Source organism: Panulirus ornatus, chromosome 32, assembly GCF_036320965.1.
Source record: "Panulirus ornatus isolate Po-2019 chromosome 32, ASM3632096v1, whole genome shotgun sequence".
Taxonomy (NCBI): Eukaryota; Metazoa; Arthropoda; class Malacostraca; order Decapoda; family Palinuridae; genus Panulirus; species Panulirus ornatus.
Window position 1 is genome coordinate 8,931,805 of NC_092255.1, and position 18,140 is coordinate 8,949,944.

At 40.5% G+C, this 18,140-nt stretch overlaps 1 protein-coding gene across 1 annotated transcript in view; it reads left to right on the forward strand.

Moving 5' to 3' along the window:
• LOC139759042 (ectonucleoside triphosphate diphosphohydrolase 3-like) overlaps positions 1–18,140 on the forward strand; it is a 245,723-nt gene that overhangs the window by 56,301 nt on the left and 171,282 nt on the right. The window contains exon 3 of the mRNA XM_071680944.1: positions 5,494–5,626. Coding sequence (XP_071537045.1) covers positions 5,494–5,626 — 133 coding nt within the window. The remainder of the gene's footprint in view (positions 1–5,493; positions 5,627–18,140) is intronic.

Sequence of the window (18,140 nt, forward strand, 5' to 3'; positions counted from 1 at the left end):
AGACATATACATATATATACATGTACATATTCATACTTGCTGCCTTCAGCCATTCCCGTCGCCACCCCGCCACACATGAAATAGCGAGGTAGTGCCAGGAAGAAACAAAAAGGCCACATTAGTTCACACTCACTCTCTCTCTGTCACATGTAGTGCACCAAAACCACAGCTCCCTTTCCACATCCAGGCCCCACAGACCTTTCCATGGTTTACCCCAAATGATTCATATGCCCCGGTTCAATCAATTAATAGCATGCCGACCCCGTTATACCACATCGTTCCAATTCACTCTATTCCTTGCACGCCTCTCACCCTGCTGCATGTTCAGGCCCTTATTGCTGAAAATCTTTTTCATTTCAATTTAGCCTCCCACTTCTTGTTCCCTCCACCTCTGACACATATATCCTCTTTGTCAGTCTTTCCTCATTCTTTCTCTCCACATGTCTGAACCATTTCAACACAACCTCTTCTGCTTTCTCAACCACTCTCTTTATTCCACACATCTCTCTTACTCTTTCATTACTTACTTGATCAAACCACCTCATACCACATATTGTCCTCAAACATTTCATTTCCAGCATATCCACCCTCCTTTGTACAACCCTATCTATAGCCCATATCTCGCAACCATATGATATTGTTGGGAATACTATTCCTTCAAACATCCATTTCTGCTCTCTGAGATAAAGTTCTCTCCTTGCACACATTCTTCATTGCTCCTAGAACCTTTGCCCCCTCCCCACCCCGTGACTCACTTCCATTTCCATGGTTCCATTTGCTGCTAAGTCCACTCTCAGATATTTCAATCACTTCACTTCCTTCAATTTTCTCCATTTAAACTTACATCCCAATTAACTTTTCCCTCAACTCTACTGAACCTTGCTGTTATTCACATTTACTCTCAACTTCCTCCTTTCTTACACTTTTCCAAACTCAGTCACCAACCTCTGCAGTTTCTCATGTGAATCAGCCACCAGTGCTGTATCATCAGCGAACAACTGACTATCTTACCAGACCCTCTCACTCCCAACAGACTGCATACTTGCCCCTCTCCAAAACTCTAGCACCTACCTCCCTAACTACCCTATCCATAAACAAATTGAACAACTGTGGGGACATTACACTCCCATGCCACAGACTAATCTTCTGGGAATCAATCCCTCTCTTCTCTTGCTACTTGTACAAATGCCTTACATCCTTGGTAAAAACTTTTCACTGCTTCTAGCAGCTCATTTCTCACACCATATACTCGAGACCCTTCACAAAGCATCTCTATCAACCCAATCATATTCCTTCTCCAGGTCCATGAATACTACATACAAATCCATCTGTTTTTATTTGTCACACACATTCTTCAAAGTAAACACCTGATTCACACGTCCTCTACCACTTCTGAAACCACACTACTCAATCTTACACTCTTTACATACCTTCACCCTCTCAATACCCTCCCATACAATTTCCCAGGAACACTCAATAAACATATGCCTCTGTAGTTTGAACACTCACCTTTATCCCCTTTGCCTTTGTATAGTGGCATTATGCATGCATTCATCCAGTTCCTAGGCACTTCACTTTGATCCATACATACATTGAATATCTTTACCAGCCAATCACCAGCACAGTCACTCCCTTTTTTGATAAATTCTACTGCAATACCATCCAAACCTACCTCCTTGCCAGATTTCATCCTCTGCAAAACTTTCACTACCTCCTCTCTCTTAACCAAACCATTCTCCCTGACTCTCTCACTTCATACACCACCCTGACCAAAACACCCTACATCTGCCACTCTATCATCAAACACATTCAACAAACCTTCAAAATACTTACTCCATCTCTTTCTCACTTCATCACTAACTGTTATTACTTTCCCCCTTGCTCCCTTCACCGATGTCCCCATTTGTTCTCTTTTCTTACACACGTTATTTACCTCACTCCAAAACATCTTTTTATTCTCCGTAGAATGTAATGATACTCTCTCACCCCAGACAGATTGGGAGATGTTACGTAAGAAGCAAGTTTGAGGATCGAATTGGGGAGAAACCCAATATTGTTGTATCTATCATTGGAGACAAAACCTTCCAAAGAGCTGAAGTCTCACCTGATTTGCCCAGAGGGTACATGTAAATAGGGAGGGACAGAGCAGATAAAGGAGTGGGTATTAAGCCTCTTAGTAAGGAATGCCAGTAACTTTAGCAAGTGCTGGTAGATGATGCATTGAGACAGTATGTAATGGTTAGGATGAATTCAGGAAAATAGAGTTTAGTGGTGCTTTTAGTTTATAACCCTCCAGGTAACTGCATTGACACAGAAAGTGTACACTTATAACAACAAAGGTACAATCAGGGTGGTGAAGGAAGTGTAACACATTCCCTCCTCGGATATAGTAAATTTCTGACAGTTGGTGATTTCAAATTCATGGAGGTAGAGAATCATGACACAAATTCCCAAGAATATATTCAGAAGTTCCTATATCAGCTTGTTTTGGGGCATATGAGAACTATGGGAGATAATACACCATCCCGGCTAGACTACATAGTAGCATGTTTTGCAGATAAGCATATTAACTGGAAATAGTGATCATGTATTACTTCATTTTAACTGCATGTTTAAAAGTTTTAGATACAGGAGGGGGACCGAAGCCAAAGAGGAAATTGATCATGGCATCTACATGGAGCTTATCAAGTCCTTTGAGAGAATTTGATATAGTAAAGGAAACAGAATATCAGTACTACTGGATGCAAATAAATGATAATTGTTGAAAAGGAGAGAAATATGGTTCAGTATAGAGTGCTGAAATTTGAAAGAGCTTAGAGATGTAGCCAGCTAGCATATAAAGGATATAGGAGAGTAGGTAATAAGTAATGCACGATAATGGTCGTAGGGTCTGAACATTCATGCATGTGATCAATGTGGTGTACAATGGCAGAAGGAGAGACAGTCTGCTGTTATCAGGCAGAATTAAGGCAGATGAAGCAATGAAGGTAAATTATGGAGTAGTTTTTAAGGTTTGGAACATTATACATGTTGGTTAGAGATTGGATGTGTACAAATGCAACATTCTTCAATGGTCTCCATTGATACCTTACTGAGGTGGAAAAGGGTGTTAGGTATTAAAGGATATATAAAGATTTCCTAAAACTGTAGAATATTCTGAAGGAAGAGATAAAAGGGACCACCTTTGGTAGGTAGTGTCCACAAAAACCTTGTTTGCCCCTATTTGTTTTCAGAGCAGTCACATTTGAATTCCAGAACTCTGTCATCTCTCCTTTGAGCTTGATTACCTCCTGCAGATATCTGGGCATGGAATTGGCAAGGTTTATGAAGTATTTTATGCCCATGATTTGGGTCTGTAAGGTCTTGATCTCCTGACTGAGGTGAGACATTGATGAGGAGTTGCAGGAAGAAAGCTTGACTTTCATCTGGTTCTAGCAATTTTCAATTAGGTAAAGCTCTGGGAGAGTTCCCAGGCTACTACAGCAATTGGTTATCTTTCTCTGATAACTAGTCATCACCTTTTTAGCCCCATGGCAGGGAGAACTATTCTGCATAAAGTAATCAAACCACTGAACCTCATAAGAAGGAAGGTGCTCCTCATGCACTTTAGTGTATTGCTCTCCATTCGTTGTAGTGTTTTTAGGTATGAAGTACAACCCTCTCTTACCCATTGCAACACTAAAGCAACCCCAGACCATCACACTATCTGAGTGTTTCACTGTCTTTACTGTGAAACGAGAGTCATACTGGCTGGCACCTCTGGACTCCTTACCTTTCCCTACGTCGACTACACACACTTAAAGGAACTTTCATCAGGAAACATCACCTTAATCCACTGTTACTCATTCCAGTCCTTGTATCTCTTTGCAAAAGTGAACTGTTTGCATTTCATTTCCTTTGTAAGTAGGGGTTTGACATTTGGCTTCTGGGGGGGATGTAAAGGTCCTTTTGCAGGTGGTGATGTATGATTCTTTTAGAGAAATTTTCCAGCAGTTTTGGATGATTTTTCTTGAGTTCAGTGGCTGAAATGTGGTTTGTTTCAGTACCTCTTGTTTTAGGAGGTTATATGTAGATCTATAAGTGTTCCTTTGGGCAATTAGGATTAGGTTTTAGTGGTAGGATGACATTGTTGGGAAGGCCATGAGTGCTGGTAAGCAACTATCTGACTGTGCATTCTGAGCTGTCAGGGCACCTAGAAACCTCATGTATACTCTCATTTTCTTGCTTCAAGGCAAAAATTCAGGCTTTCTCCTTCACAGAAAGGTAAGAGCAAACCATCTTGAAGCACAGATGGAAGAAATTCGGTGCTCAGAATAGAAATTTCAAAATGAATTGGCGGCCAGGAGGAGTAAAAAAAGGACATCCTTCCCTAAAGACAGCTTGAGGCATACATGCAGGTTACTGGTGCTCACACTGTTAGAAACATTAGTTTCAGTGATCAGATACAAAATGATTTCACCCTGATAGCATTGTATTGCCTTTGAAAATATATGGGGGTGGACAATTTTTTTTTTTTGCGGACACTGTATGCCATCAGAGAAATATAGTAGGACCTGTGGAACACAGAGAACAGCAGAGGAAGCATATTTAGGAAAATATAGGTATCACTGTATAGGAAGAAATTAGAGATGTGTATGGAGTGAATTATGGTTTGGTAGATTTTCAAATAATGATTACAGGAGAATAATACCAGAGTATCAGACTAAATGAAGTAAGTGAACTTCTTCCAAAAGACCTTTACCGTGAGGTGAAATAGTTCTGTAGACTGTAAACAAAACAGTGATTAATTTGGTCTGTAAAAGATTTGTAATGTGATCTCATGTTATAGCAAATAAATTGTCATTTTGTTAGCAGCTACCATAAGAGGTCACTTCTGACTGAATAGGATAGTACCATCCATTACCCCTTTTGTAGCAGGCACTAGTTTGATGATTGGTCTAGCTTATTTATCCTGTATGTTTATGTTTTATTCTTTACAGTGAAACTGGATGGGATATGTTATGACCTTGCCTTTGAATTGGCAGCTACAAAATTAAAGGGCTTTTAGGACTTTAGTCTGATATTTATTTATAACTAGGACACAGTGTATTAGATTAAGTAATGTGGTTTTCTATGCAACTTACACATAGCAGAAGTATTCAGAATTGTGTTCCATGGGGAAGTTTCTATATGAGCCATCTTGAATAGTTAGTGAAATTCAGCTTCTACCTCAGCAACTCATTTTCATGCCATGGCTCAGAAGTACATACCCATTTCATCTTGCCAGTATAGCAAACTTTGTTGGGTATACATTGACAAAGGTTTTTATTTTGGTACTTTTCAGCTTGAATACAACATATGTGTGAATACTTTAATGAATCATTGAAAGTTAACTATACTCCATTAGAAATAATTATTTTTCCTTAAAAAGATAGAAAAAGTGTATGGCTCTCATGCTTATGTCGTAAAAAGATGAAAATTTAATGATCTTAAAAAACTTTATTTTTTCTCCAGGCTTTTTCTGGTCTGTTTCACCACATCATGCTACTGTTAGATTTGAGACAAGGCACAACGCTAGAGCAGTACAAGAAAAAGGTGTTTAATGTGTGTTCGCTGGATGCTGAGTCCCTCTATGCTGCTTACCCTGGTAAGAGGATGAATATTAGTGAAAACCACTTCAACTACCTAGAAGTATTATAGTGTGGTTGTACTGTCAGAAAAAGAAACTCACTATGGCTTTTGCTGTTGATTTATGGAAACGAGTATACTTTTGTAATTTAGATGTTCTGGAAATTTTTTTTTTTTCATAAGCAGAAATATGACATTTTAACCTTTAAACTGAATAAGAACTAAATGGCTGTCATTTTTCAATTGTTTCTTGATATTCAGTGATTTGATAGTCATAGTGGTGGCAAAAGGTATAGTTCCTACATTTTCAGCATAAAGAAACCCATTTACTGTGGATTTTTTGACAGTGAGATAGTAATAACACACAGGTGAGCTGGCTGGTTTCTGGGATATTTGGCCATATTTACAACTACAATATTATCTATTTTGCACAGTGGCAATATCATAAGCGATGAGGTTAAGAGGTGTTGCTTCTGCAATATGCCTTAAAATTGTGAAAAGTTTGGAATATCAATGCTGCAAGGGGATACTCCAGTTTTCTGGATTTTCCAAGCCTCACACCACTTTCTCAAGGAGACCTTATTATTACACCCTCTAGGGTAGATCAGAAAGGGGAGGCATTTCCCAACACCATCAGGGCAATAGCAGGAGTAATATCTTCTTTTAAAGACAGATGGACACTTGAAGTGGTCTAGGATTTTCTAGTTTTTTGGACAATTTGGGGGCCCTGCTGCCTTTGGGTAACACTGCACTGGAGTTGCCCTGTGCCAGTTGCCTGTCAAGGGTGAAACACAAAAGGCTGAGAGGCAACATTGAATTCTTCCAGTTATGCCAAGGAGTAAAAGGGTGATGGAGCTGAATGTAAATGGGATGACAGGTGAGATTATAAGGAGGGAGCTCTTGGAGTTTTGATTTAGTTGTGCTAGGTATTTGGGAAACCCATATCCTTGGGCAGAGTGTATGGAGTGAAAAATGGAAATAATGAATACATGTTATGTGAGGGTGTGGAAGGAGAAATGGTACGGATGGGACTGCATGAAAATTTTCAGGGAAGAGGGAAAGAAGGATGTGCAGTTGTGCTCTCACTGAGAGTATTGGAGGATGTTATAGAGCATGGATGGAATGGATCAAGAATAGTATAGGTGAAAGGAAAGATTGAAATTGTGCAGCATGCATGGGTATGTGCATATGTGCCTGTGAATATGAACACTGCGAGATAAGGTTGAAATTAATCTTTTCCGGAGAAATTTGAATCACCATATAAATTGTTTTGAGATAAAGAAAAAGGTCGTTGTAATGGGTGATATAAATGTGAAGGTGGGATATGGTGAAAGTGGTATGATAATTGGTAAATGGGGAGTGCCTGGAGCAGATGGGAATGGAAAGTATGTTCTGAATGTCTGTGCTAAGAGTTTTTTCCTTGCAAGCACCTTTTTTTAGCACAGGATAATCCATTGGTATATGTGGATGAGAAATGATGGAAGAGAAGAGCTAAAGGATTTGATTGAGTGTGTGGCAGGGGATGAAAGGTTGAGAAATGTTGTGCTAGATGCTAGAGTTGTGAGAGGATACTTTGGAGACTGACCATTTTGCAGATTATGTGGGGCTGAGGATCAAGAAGTGGAGGTATGGTGTAAGAAAAAATGAAGAAGTAAAACTGTTGGCAAGTGATAGGATGAATCAGAAAGAATGGAAAGAGGAGTATGAAAGAAGCATGACTGAAAGTTTAGATGGCAGTGCAATGGATTTAGGGATGCAGTCATGTATGAATAAGGTGTATGAAATGTTTAGAGAAGGACTGTTAAAGGTTATAGAATTAGTGTGTGGATACAAGGTTGTATTTATTTTTATTTTATTATGCTTTGTTGCTGACTCCCTTGTTAGCGAGGTAGCGCAAGGAAACAGTCTAAAGAATGACCAAACCCACCCACATACACATGTATATACATACACACCCACACACACACATATACATACCTATAACTTTCATTGTATACATACATATACTTTTTTTTTTTTTATTTTTTGTCGCTGTCTCCCGCGTTTGCAAGGTAGCGCAAGGAAACAGACGAAAGAAATGGCCCAACCCACCCCCATACACATGTATATACATACGTCCACACACGCAAATATACATGCCTACACAGCTTTCCATGGTTTACCCCAGACGCTTCACATGCCTTGATTCAATCCACTGACAGCACGTCAACCCCGGTATACCACATCGCTCCAATTCACTCTATTCCTTGCCCTCCTTTCACCCTCCTGCATGTTCAGGCCCCGATCACACAAAATCTTTTTCACTCCATCTTTCCACCTCCAATTTGGTCTCCCTATTCTCCTCGTTCCCTCCACCTCCGACACATATATCCTCTTGGTCAATCTTTCCTCACTCATTCTCTCCATGTGCCCAAACCATTTCAAAACACCCTCTTCTGCTCTCTCAACCACGCTCTTTTTATTTCCACACATCTCTCTTACCCTTACGTTACTTACTCGATCAAACCACCTCACACCACACATAGTCCTCAAACATCTCATTTCCAGCACATCCATCCTCCTGCACACAACTCTATCCATAGCCCACGCCTCGCAACCATACAACATTGTTGGAACCACTATTCCTTCAAACATACCCATTTTTGCTTTCCGAGATAATGTTCTCGACTTCCACACATTCTTCAAGGCTCCCAGAATTTTCGCCCCCTCCCCCACCCTATGATCCACTTCCGCTTCCATGGTTCCATCCACTGCCAGATCCACTCCCAGATATCTAAAACACTTCACTTCCTCCAGTTTTTCTACATTCAAACTCACCTCCCAATTGACTTGACCCTCAACCCTACTGTACCTAATAACCTTGCTCTTATTCACATTTACTCTTAACTTTCTTCTTTCACACACTTTACCAAACTCAGTCACCAGCTTCTGCAGTTTCTCACATGAATCAGCCACCAGCGCTGTATCATCAGCGAACAGCAACTGACTCACTTCCCAAGCTCTCTCATCCCCAACAGACTTCATACTTGCCCCTCTTTCCAAAACTCTTGCATTCACCTCCCTAACAACCCCATCCATAAACAAATTAAACAACCATGGAGACATCACACACCCCTGCCGCAAACCTACATTCACTGAGAACCAATCACTTTCCTCTCTTCCTACACGTACACATGCCTTACATCCTCGATAAAAACTTTTCACTGCTTCTAACAACTTTCCTCCCACACCATATATTCTTAATACCTTCCACAGAGCATCTCTATCAACTCTATCATATGCCTTCTCCAGATCCATAAATGCTACATACAAATCCATTTGCTTTTCTAAGTATTTCTCACATACATTCTTCAAAGCAAACACCTGATCCACACATCCTCTACCACTTCTGAAACCACACTGCTCTTCCCCAATCTGATGCTCTGTACATGCCTTCACCCTCTCAATCAATACCCTCCCATATAATTTACCAGGAATACTCAACAAACTTATACCTCTGTAATTTGAGCACTCACTCTTATCCCCTTTGCCTTTGTACAATGGCACTATGCACGCATTCCGCCAATCCTCAGGCACCTCACCATGAGTCATACATACATTAAATAACCTTACCAACCAGTCAACAATACAGTCACCCCCTTTTTTAATAAATTCCACTGCAATACCATCCAAACCCGCTGCCTTGCCGGCTTTCATCTTCCGCAAAGCTTTTAGTACCTCTTCTCTGTTTACCAAATCATTTTCCCTAACCCTCTCACTTTGCACACCACCTCGACCAAAACACCCTATATCTGCCACTCTATCATCAAACACATTCAACAAACCTTCAAAATACTCACTCCATCTCCTTCTCACATCACCACTACTTGTTATCACCTCCCCATTTGCGCCCTTCACTGAAGTTCCCATTTTCTCCCTTGTCTTACGCACTTTACCTCCTACCAGAACATCTTTTTATTCTCCCTAAAATTTAATGATACTCTCACCCCAACTCTCATTTGCCCTTTTTTTTTCACCTCTTGCACCTTTCTCTTGACCTCCTGTCTCTTTCTTTTATACGTCTCCCACTCAATTGCATTTTTTCCCTGCAAAAATCGTCCAAATGCCTCTCTCTTCTCTTTCACTAATACTCTTACTTCTTCATCCCACCACTCACTACCCTTTCTAATCAACCCACCTCCCACTCTTCTCATGCCACAAGCATCTTTTGCGCAATCCATCACTGATTCCCTAAATACATCCCATTCCTCCCCCATTCCCCTTACTTCCATTGTTCTCACCTTTTTCCATATACTTATACACACATATACATATATACACATGTACATATTCATACTTGCTGCCTTCATCTATTTCAGTCGCCACCCCACCACACATGAAATGGCAGTCCCCCCCCGTGCGCTGTGTGAAGTAGTGCTAGGAAAAGATAACAAAGGTCACATTCATTCACACTCAGTCTCTAGCTGTCATGTGAGTCTCTATCTGTCATGTGTAATGCACAGAAAATGCTGCTCCCTTTCCACATCCAGGCCCCACAAAACTTTCTATGGTTTACCCCAGATGCTTCACATGCCCTGGTTCAGTACATTGACAGCACATCGACCCTGATATACCACATCGTTCCAATTCAGTCTATTCCTTGCACGCCTGTATGTTCAGGCCCTGATCACTCATAATCTTTTCTACTCCATCCTTCCACCTCCAATTTGGTCTCCCACTTCTCCTCGTATCCTCTTTGTCTGTCTTTCCTCTTTCATTCTCTCCATGTGACCAAAGCATTTCAATGCACCCACTTTTGCTCTCTCAACCACACTTTTTTTATTACCACACATCTCTTATCCTTTCATTACTTACTCGATCAAACCACCTCTCTCCACATAGTATCCTCAAACAACTCATTTTCAAGATATTCACCCCCCTCTGCACAACCCTATCTATAGCCCATGCCTTGCAACCATATAACATTGTTGGAACCACTATTCCCTTCAAACATACCCATTTTTGCTCTCCGAAATGTTCTCGCCTTCCACACATTTCTCAATGCTCCCAGAACCTTTGCCCCCTCCTCCACCCTATGACTCACCCCTGCTTACATAGTTCCATCTGCTGCTAAATCAACTCCCAGATATCTAAAACACTTCACTTCCTCCAGTTTTTCTCCATTCAAACATACCTCCCAATTGACTTGTCCCTCAACCCTACTGAACCTAATAACCTTGCTCTTATTCACATTTAATGTCAGCTTTCTTCTTTCACACTTTTTACCGAACTCAGTAACCAACTTCTGCAGTTTCTCACCCGAATCAGCCACCAGCGCTGTATCATCTGCAAACAATAACTGACTCACTTCCCAAGCCCTCTCATCCCCAACAGACTGCATACTTGCCCCTCTCTCCAAAATTCTTGCATTCACCTCCCTAACAACCCCATCCATAAACAAATTAAACAACCTTGGAGACATCACGCACCCCTGCCACAAACCGGCATTCAATGAGAACCAATCACTTTCCCCTCTTCCTACTCATACACTTGCCTTACATCATCGATTAAAACTTTTCACTACTTCTAGCAACTTACCTCCTGCACCATACACTCTTAATACCTTCCACAGAGCATAACTATCAACTATATCATAAGCCATCTACAGATCCATAAATGCTACTTACAAATCCATTTGTTTTTATGAGTATTTCTCACATACATTCTTCAAAACAAATACCTGATCCACACATCCTCTACCACTTCTGAAACCACACTGCTCTTCCCCAATCTGAAGCTCTGTACATGCCTTCACCCTCTCAATCAGTACCCTCCCATAGAATTTGCCAGGATTGCCCAACAAACTTATAACTCTGTAATTTGAACACTCATCTTTATCCCCTTTGCCTTTGTACAATGGCACTATGGATGCATTCCACCAATTCTCAGGCACTTTACCATGAACCATACATACATTGAATATCCTCACTAACCAGTCAACAACACAGTCACCCCTTTTTTAATAAATTACACTGCAATACCATCCAAACCTTCTTCCTTGCCAGCTTTCATCTTCCGCAAAGCTTTTACTACCTCTTCTTTGTTTACCAAACAGTTCTCCCTGACCCTCTCACTTGGCACACCACCTCGACCAAAACACCCTATATCTGCCATTTTATCATCAAACACATTCAACAAACCCTCAAAATGCTCACTTCATCTCCTCACTTCACTACTACTTGTTATCACCTCCCCATCAACGCCCTTCACCGATGTTCCCATTTGTTTTCCTATTTGTTCTCTTGTCTTACGTGCTTAATTTACCTTCTTCCACAACATCTTTTTATTCTTCCTAAAATTTAATGATACTCTCTCACCCCAACTCTCATTTGCCCTCTTTTTCACCTTTCTTTTGACCTCCTGCCTCTTTCTTTCATACATCTCCTAGTCATTTGCACTGTTTCCCTCCAGAAAGTGTCCAAAGACCTCTCTTTTCTGTTTCACTAGCAATCTTACTTCTTCATCCCACAACTCACTACCCTTTCTTATCTGCCCACCACCCACATTTCTCATGCCACAGGCATCTTTTACGCAAGCCATCACTGCTTCCCTAGACACATCCCATTCCTCCCCAACTCCCCTTATGTCATTTGCTCTCACCTTTTTCCATTCTGCACTCAGTCTCTCCTGGTACTTCCTCATACAAGTCTCCTTCCCAAGCTCACTTACTCTCACCACTCTCTTCACCCCAACATTCTCTCTTCTTTTCTGAAAACCTCTATAAATCTTCACCTTCGCCTCCACAAGATAACAATCAGACATCCATCCAGTTGCCCCTCTCAGCACATTAACATCCAAAAGTCTCTCTTTCACATGCCTATCGATTGACATGTAATCCAATAATGCTCTCTGGCCATCTCTCCCACTTACATATGTATACTTATGTATATCTCTCTTTTTAAACCAGGTATTCCCAATCACCAGTCCTTTTTCAGCACACACGTCTATAAACTCTTCATCATTTCCATTTACAACATTGAACACTCTGTGTATACCAATTATACCCTTAACTGCCAGATTACTCACCTTTGCATTCAAATCACCCATCACTATAACCCAGTCTCATGCATCAAAGCTGCTAACACACTCACTCAGCTGCTCCCAAAACACTTGTTTCTCATGATCTTTTTTCTCATGACCAAGTTCATAGGCACCAATAATCACACATCTCTCTCCATCCACTTTCAGTTTTACCCATATCTATCTAGAGTTTACTTTCTTACACCATCACATACTCCCACAACTCCTGCTTCAGGAGTAGTGCTACTCCTTCCTTTGCTCTTGTCCTCTCACCAACCCCAGACTTTACTCCCAAAACATTCCCAAACCACTCTTCCCCTTTACCCTCAGACTTCGTTTCACTCAGAGCCAAAAATCAAGGTTCCTTTCCTCAAACATAGTACCTATCTCTCCTTTTTTCTCATCTTGGTTACATCCACATACATTTAGACACCCCAATCTGAGCCTTTGAAGAGGATTAGCACTCCCACATGGCTCCTGTTTCCTCTTTTAGAAAGATGAAATATAAGGAGGGGAGGGTTTCTAGCCCCCGCTCCTGTCCCCTTTATTCGCCTTCTACAACACGTGGGGAATGCATGGCGAGTATTCTTTCTTCCCTATCCCCTGGGATAAAATAGTAGAAATATTTGATATTAACTTTTTTTTTTTTTTTTTGCTTTGTCGCTGTCTCCCACGTTTGCGAGGTAGCGCAAGGAAACAGACGAAAGAAATGGCCCAACCCACCCCCATACACATGTATATACATACGTCCACACACGCAAATATACATACCTACACAGCTTTCCATGGTTTACCCCAGATGCTTCACATGCCTTGATTCAATCCACTGACAGCACGTCAACCCCGGTATACCACATCGCTCCAATTCACTCTATTCCTTGCCCTCCTTTCACCCTCCTGCATGTTCAGGCCCCGATCACACAAAATCTTTTTCACTCCATCTTTCCACCTCCAATTTGGTCTCCCTCTTCTCCTCGTTCCCTCCACCTCCGACACATATATTCTCTTGGTCAATCTTTCCTCACTCATTCTCTCCATGTGCCCAAACCATTTCAAAACACCCTCTTCTGCTCTCTCAACCACGCTCTTTTTATTTCCACACATCTCTCTTACCCTTATGTTACTTACTCGATCAAACCACCTCACACCACACATTGTCCTCAAACATCTCATTTCCAGCACATCCATCCTCCTGCGCACAACTCTATCCATAGCCCACGCCTCGCAACCATACAACATTGTTGGAACCACTATTCCTTCAAACATACCCATTTTTGCTTTCCGAGATAATGTTCTCGACTTCCACACATTCTTCAAGGCTCGCAGAATTTTCGCCCCCTCCCCCACCCTATGATCCACTTCCGCTTCCATGGTTCCATCCGCTGCCAGATCCACTCCCAGATATCTAAAACACTTCACTTCCTCCAGTTTTTCTCCATTCAAACTCACCTCCCAATTGACTTGACCCTCAACCCTACTGTACCTAATAACCTTGCTCTTATTCACATTTACTCTTAACTTACAATCTAATAAACAAAATTTCGTATTGTAACATACGATAAGATTCTTCAAAAGAATATGATATACCTTAGAAAACCGAACCTATCATTCCTCTAGAATACTGAATAATGGATAACTGAAACAGATACTGGTAAAGAGGGGAGATAACTGTAACATTCCCCTCCCAAAAGAGGCATGAGTCAGCTACTAGTTGATTCATCAGCTACAATATTATCCTTTCCTCTTTTATGTTTCATAATCAAATTAAGGTCTCGTAACAAAGGACTCCACTTTGTCAAACGTTAGTTTACATTTCTCACCGTATGCAAAAATACAAGGGTATTGTCATCTGTAAACCCATGATTTGGCCTACCTGCTCCTCTCAAATAAACATCAAAATGATTCAGACTTAAAATCAGTGACAATGTTTCCTTTTTAGTAGTACTGTAATTTTTCTGATATGAAAGAAACTTCTTTGAAAAATAACAAATTGGAAAATCAATATCATCTTGCATTAAAACTCCACCAACTACAAAATCACTAGAATATATGTGTAATTTAAATGGTCTATCATAATTTGGAGTAGAAAGTATGGAAGCACATACAAGTATCTGTTTCAGTTTCTTAAAGGGCTCATTACATTTATTACTCCACACAAATTTGACTTTAACAATGGTAAAGCAATGATTGAAAAATTCTTACAAAACTTACGATAATATCCAGCTATACCCGGAAATCTTAATCATTCTTTCTTATTTGTAGTTGCTGGAAATTTTGCAATACTTTCTACTTTGGCATTAATTGGTTTGACACATCCCTGACCAACACATAATCTAGATATTCTACAGTTGCTTTAGCAAATTCACTCTTTACAAGTTTTACTGTTAAATTTGCTTTGTCCAACCTGTTAAAAAACTCCCTCTTTAAATGCAAATGTTCTTCCCAAGTTTTTGAATACACAACTATATCATCTGTATATACAGAGCAGTCTTGAACATCACACAGTACTTGATTTACTAATCTTGGAAAGTACTACCACTGTTTTTCATACCAAAGGGCAACACTTTATACTGATACAAACCATCCATAGTCACAAGTGCAGAAATTTTTTTTTGCTATTTCAGTCAAAGGTACTTCCCAATACCTTTTCAGTAAATCTAACTTAGTTACAAATTTAGCATCTCCTATCAGATCAGGACAAACATCTACTCTTGGAGTAGGATACGAGTCAGCTTTAGTGATCTTATTTACCTCTCTGAAATCTGTACATAATCTATCGGAAATACCATCAGGTTTAGCTATTAACACACAAGGTGAACTCCAAGGACTATTACTTTTTTCAATTAGATCATTGTCAAGCGTATACTGTACTTTTTTTCTCGTTATCTCTCAATTTAGGATTCACTCTGTATGGGTGCTGCTTTATAGGTGTTGCATTGTTAATTTTGACATCATGCTGTAATACATCAGTTCTCCTAAGTACATCAGAAAACAAAAACCTAAACTCATTTATTATTTCTATGATCTCATTTCTTCTCTCAGTTTCTAAATGATCAAGCTTCTTTTTCAAATTATCAAACACATATGAATTTTTTTCAGTTTGTCTTCGCATCTCCCCAACTTGACATTCTCACCATCATCCATTTCCTCTACATCATCAGACTTAACACATGTGCAATAAACATTCATTACATCATCATCCTTTGCAGAATTTCTTTAATGATAAGGTTTTATCATGTTTATGTGACACAAATGGCTTGGCTTGCATCTTTCTGGAGTATTCTTAATATACTTCAATTCATCCACTCTTTTCTCAGTAACCCAGGGACCATAGAATCTTGCTCTCAGAGGATTATGTGTGTGAGGCAATAATACCAACACTCAATCACCTGGTTTGAACTCTCTTCTAGAATTTTTGTCATTCATACTTTCATATCTTCTTGACACTCAAATTTTCTGCAGCAATCTCTCCAGCCCTACACAATTTGCTTTTAAATTCTGATCCATACTTCAGTAATCCAGGAGAATCACCCTTCCCTATCCACTTCTCCAACATACTCGATGGATCTCTTATTTCATGTCCATACACTAATTCAAATGGACTATAACCTGTAAACTTGTATACTGCATCTCTAATCGCAAACAATGCTAAAGGCAGACCCTCATCGTAGTCTATTGACAGTTCCTCACAATACTCTCTCAGTATTTTTCGAAGTCTGATGGAATCTCTCCACAACTCCTTGGCTCTGTGGGTCGTAAGCACTTGACATCTTATGTGTTATTTGTAACCCCTTTGATATTTTCTTGAAGATTCCTGAAGTGAGATTACTTCCCTGGTCTGAGTATAATTTCAGGCATACCCACCCTGGAGAAATATTTCACTAACTCTCTTACAATATTTTAGAATGTATGCCCCATAATGGTACCCGTTCTGGAAATCTGGTAGATGCACACTTTATTGTCAATGAATACTGATTTCCTTTATGTGTTTTTGGGAGAGGACCTACACAGTCTATTACAATTTTGCTAAAACGTTTACAGAAAGCAGGAATTGACTGCAGTGGTGCTAGCTGTATGGTCTGGTAGCGCAAGGAAACAGACGAAAGAATGGCCGAACCCACCCACATACACATGTATATACATACACATCCACACATGCACATATACATACTTACACATCTCAATGTATACATATATATACACACACAGACATATACATATATACACATATACATAATTCATACTGCCTGCCCTTATTCATTCCCGTTGCCACACCGCCACACATGAAATGAAAACCCCCTCCTCTCGCATGTGCATGAGGTAGCACTAGGAAAAGACAAAAAAGGCCCCATTCATTCTCACTTAGTCTCTAGCTGTCATGTAAAATGCACCAAAACCACAGCTCTCTTTCCACATCCAGGCCCCACAAAACTTTCCATGGTTTACCCCAGACACTTCACATGCCCTGGTTCAATCCATTGATAGCACGTCGACCTCGGTATACCACATCGTTCCAATTCACTCTATTCCTTGCACACCTTTAAACCTTGTGCAGGTCCAGGCCCTGATCCCTCAAAATCTTTTTCACTGCATCTTTCAACCTCCAATTTGGTCTCCCACTTCTCCTTGTTCCCTCCACCTCTGATACATATATCCTCTTTGTCAATCTTTCCTCACTCATTCTCTCCATGTGACCAAACCATTTCAAAACACCCTCTTCTGCTCTCTCAACCACACTCTTTTTATTACCACACATCTCTGTTACCCTTTCATTACTTACTCGATCAAACCACCTCACGCCAAATATTGTCCTCAAACATCTCATTTCCAGCACATCCACCCTCCTCTGCACAACTCTATAGCCCACGCCTCGCAACCATATAACATTGTTGGAACCACTGTTCCTTCAAACATACCTATTTTTGCTTCCCAAGATAATCTTCTCGACTTCCACACATTCTTCAATACTCCCAGAACTTTTGCCGCCTACCTCACCCTACAATTCACTTCCGCTTTCATGGTTACATCCGCTGCCAACTCCACTCCCAGATATCTAAAACGCTTCACTTCCTCCAGTTTTTCACCATTCAAACTTACCTCCCAATTGACTTGTCCCTCAACCCTACTGTACCTAATAACCTTACTCTTATTCACATTTACTCTCAGCTTTCTTCTTTCACACACTTTGCCAAACTCAGTCACCAGCTTCTGCAGTTTCTCACCCAAATCAGCCACCAGCGCTGTATCATCAGCGAACAACAACTGACTCACTTCCCAAACTCTCTCATCCACAACAGACTGCATACTTGCCCCTCTTTCCAAAACTCTTGCATTCACCTCCCTAACAACCCCATCCATGAACAAATTAAACAACCATGGAGACATCACCCACCCCTGCTGCAAACCAACATTCACAGAGAACCAGTCTCTTTCCTCTCTTCCTACACGTACACATGCCTTACATCCTCGATAAA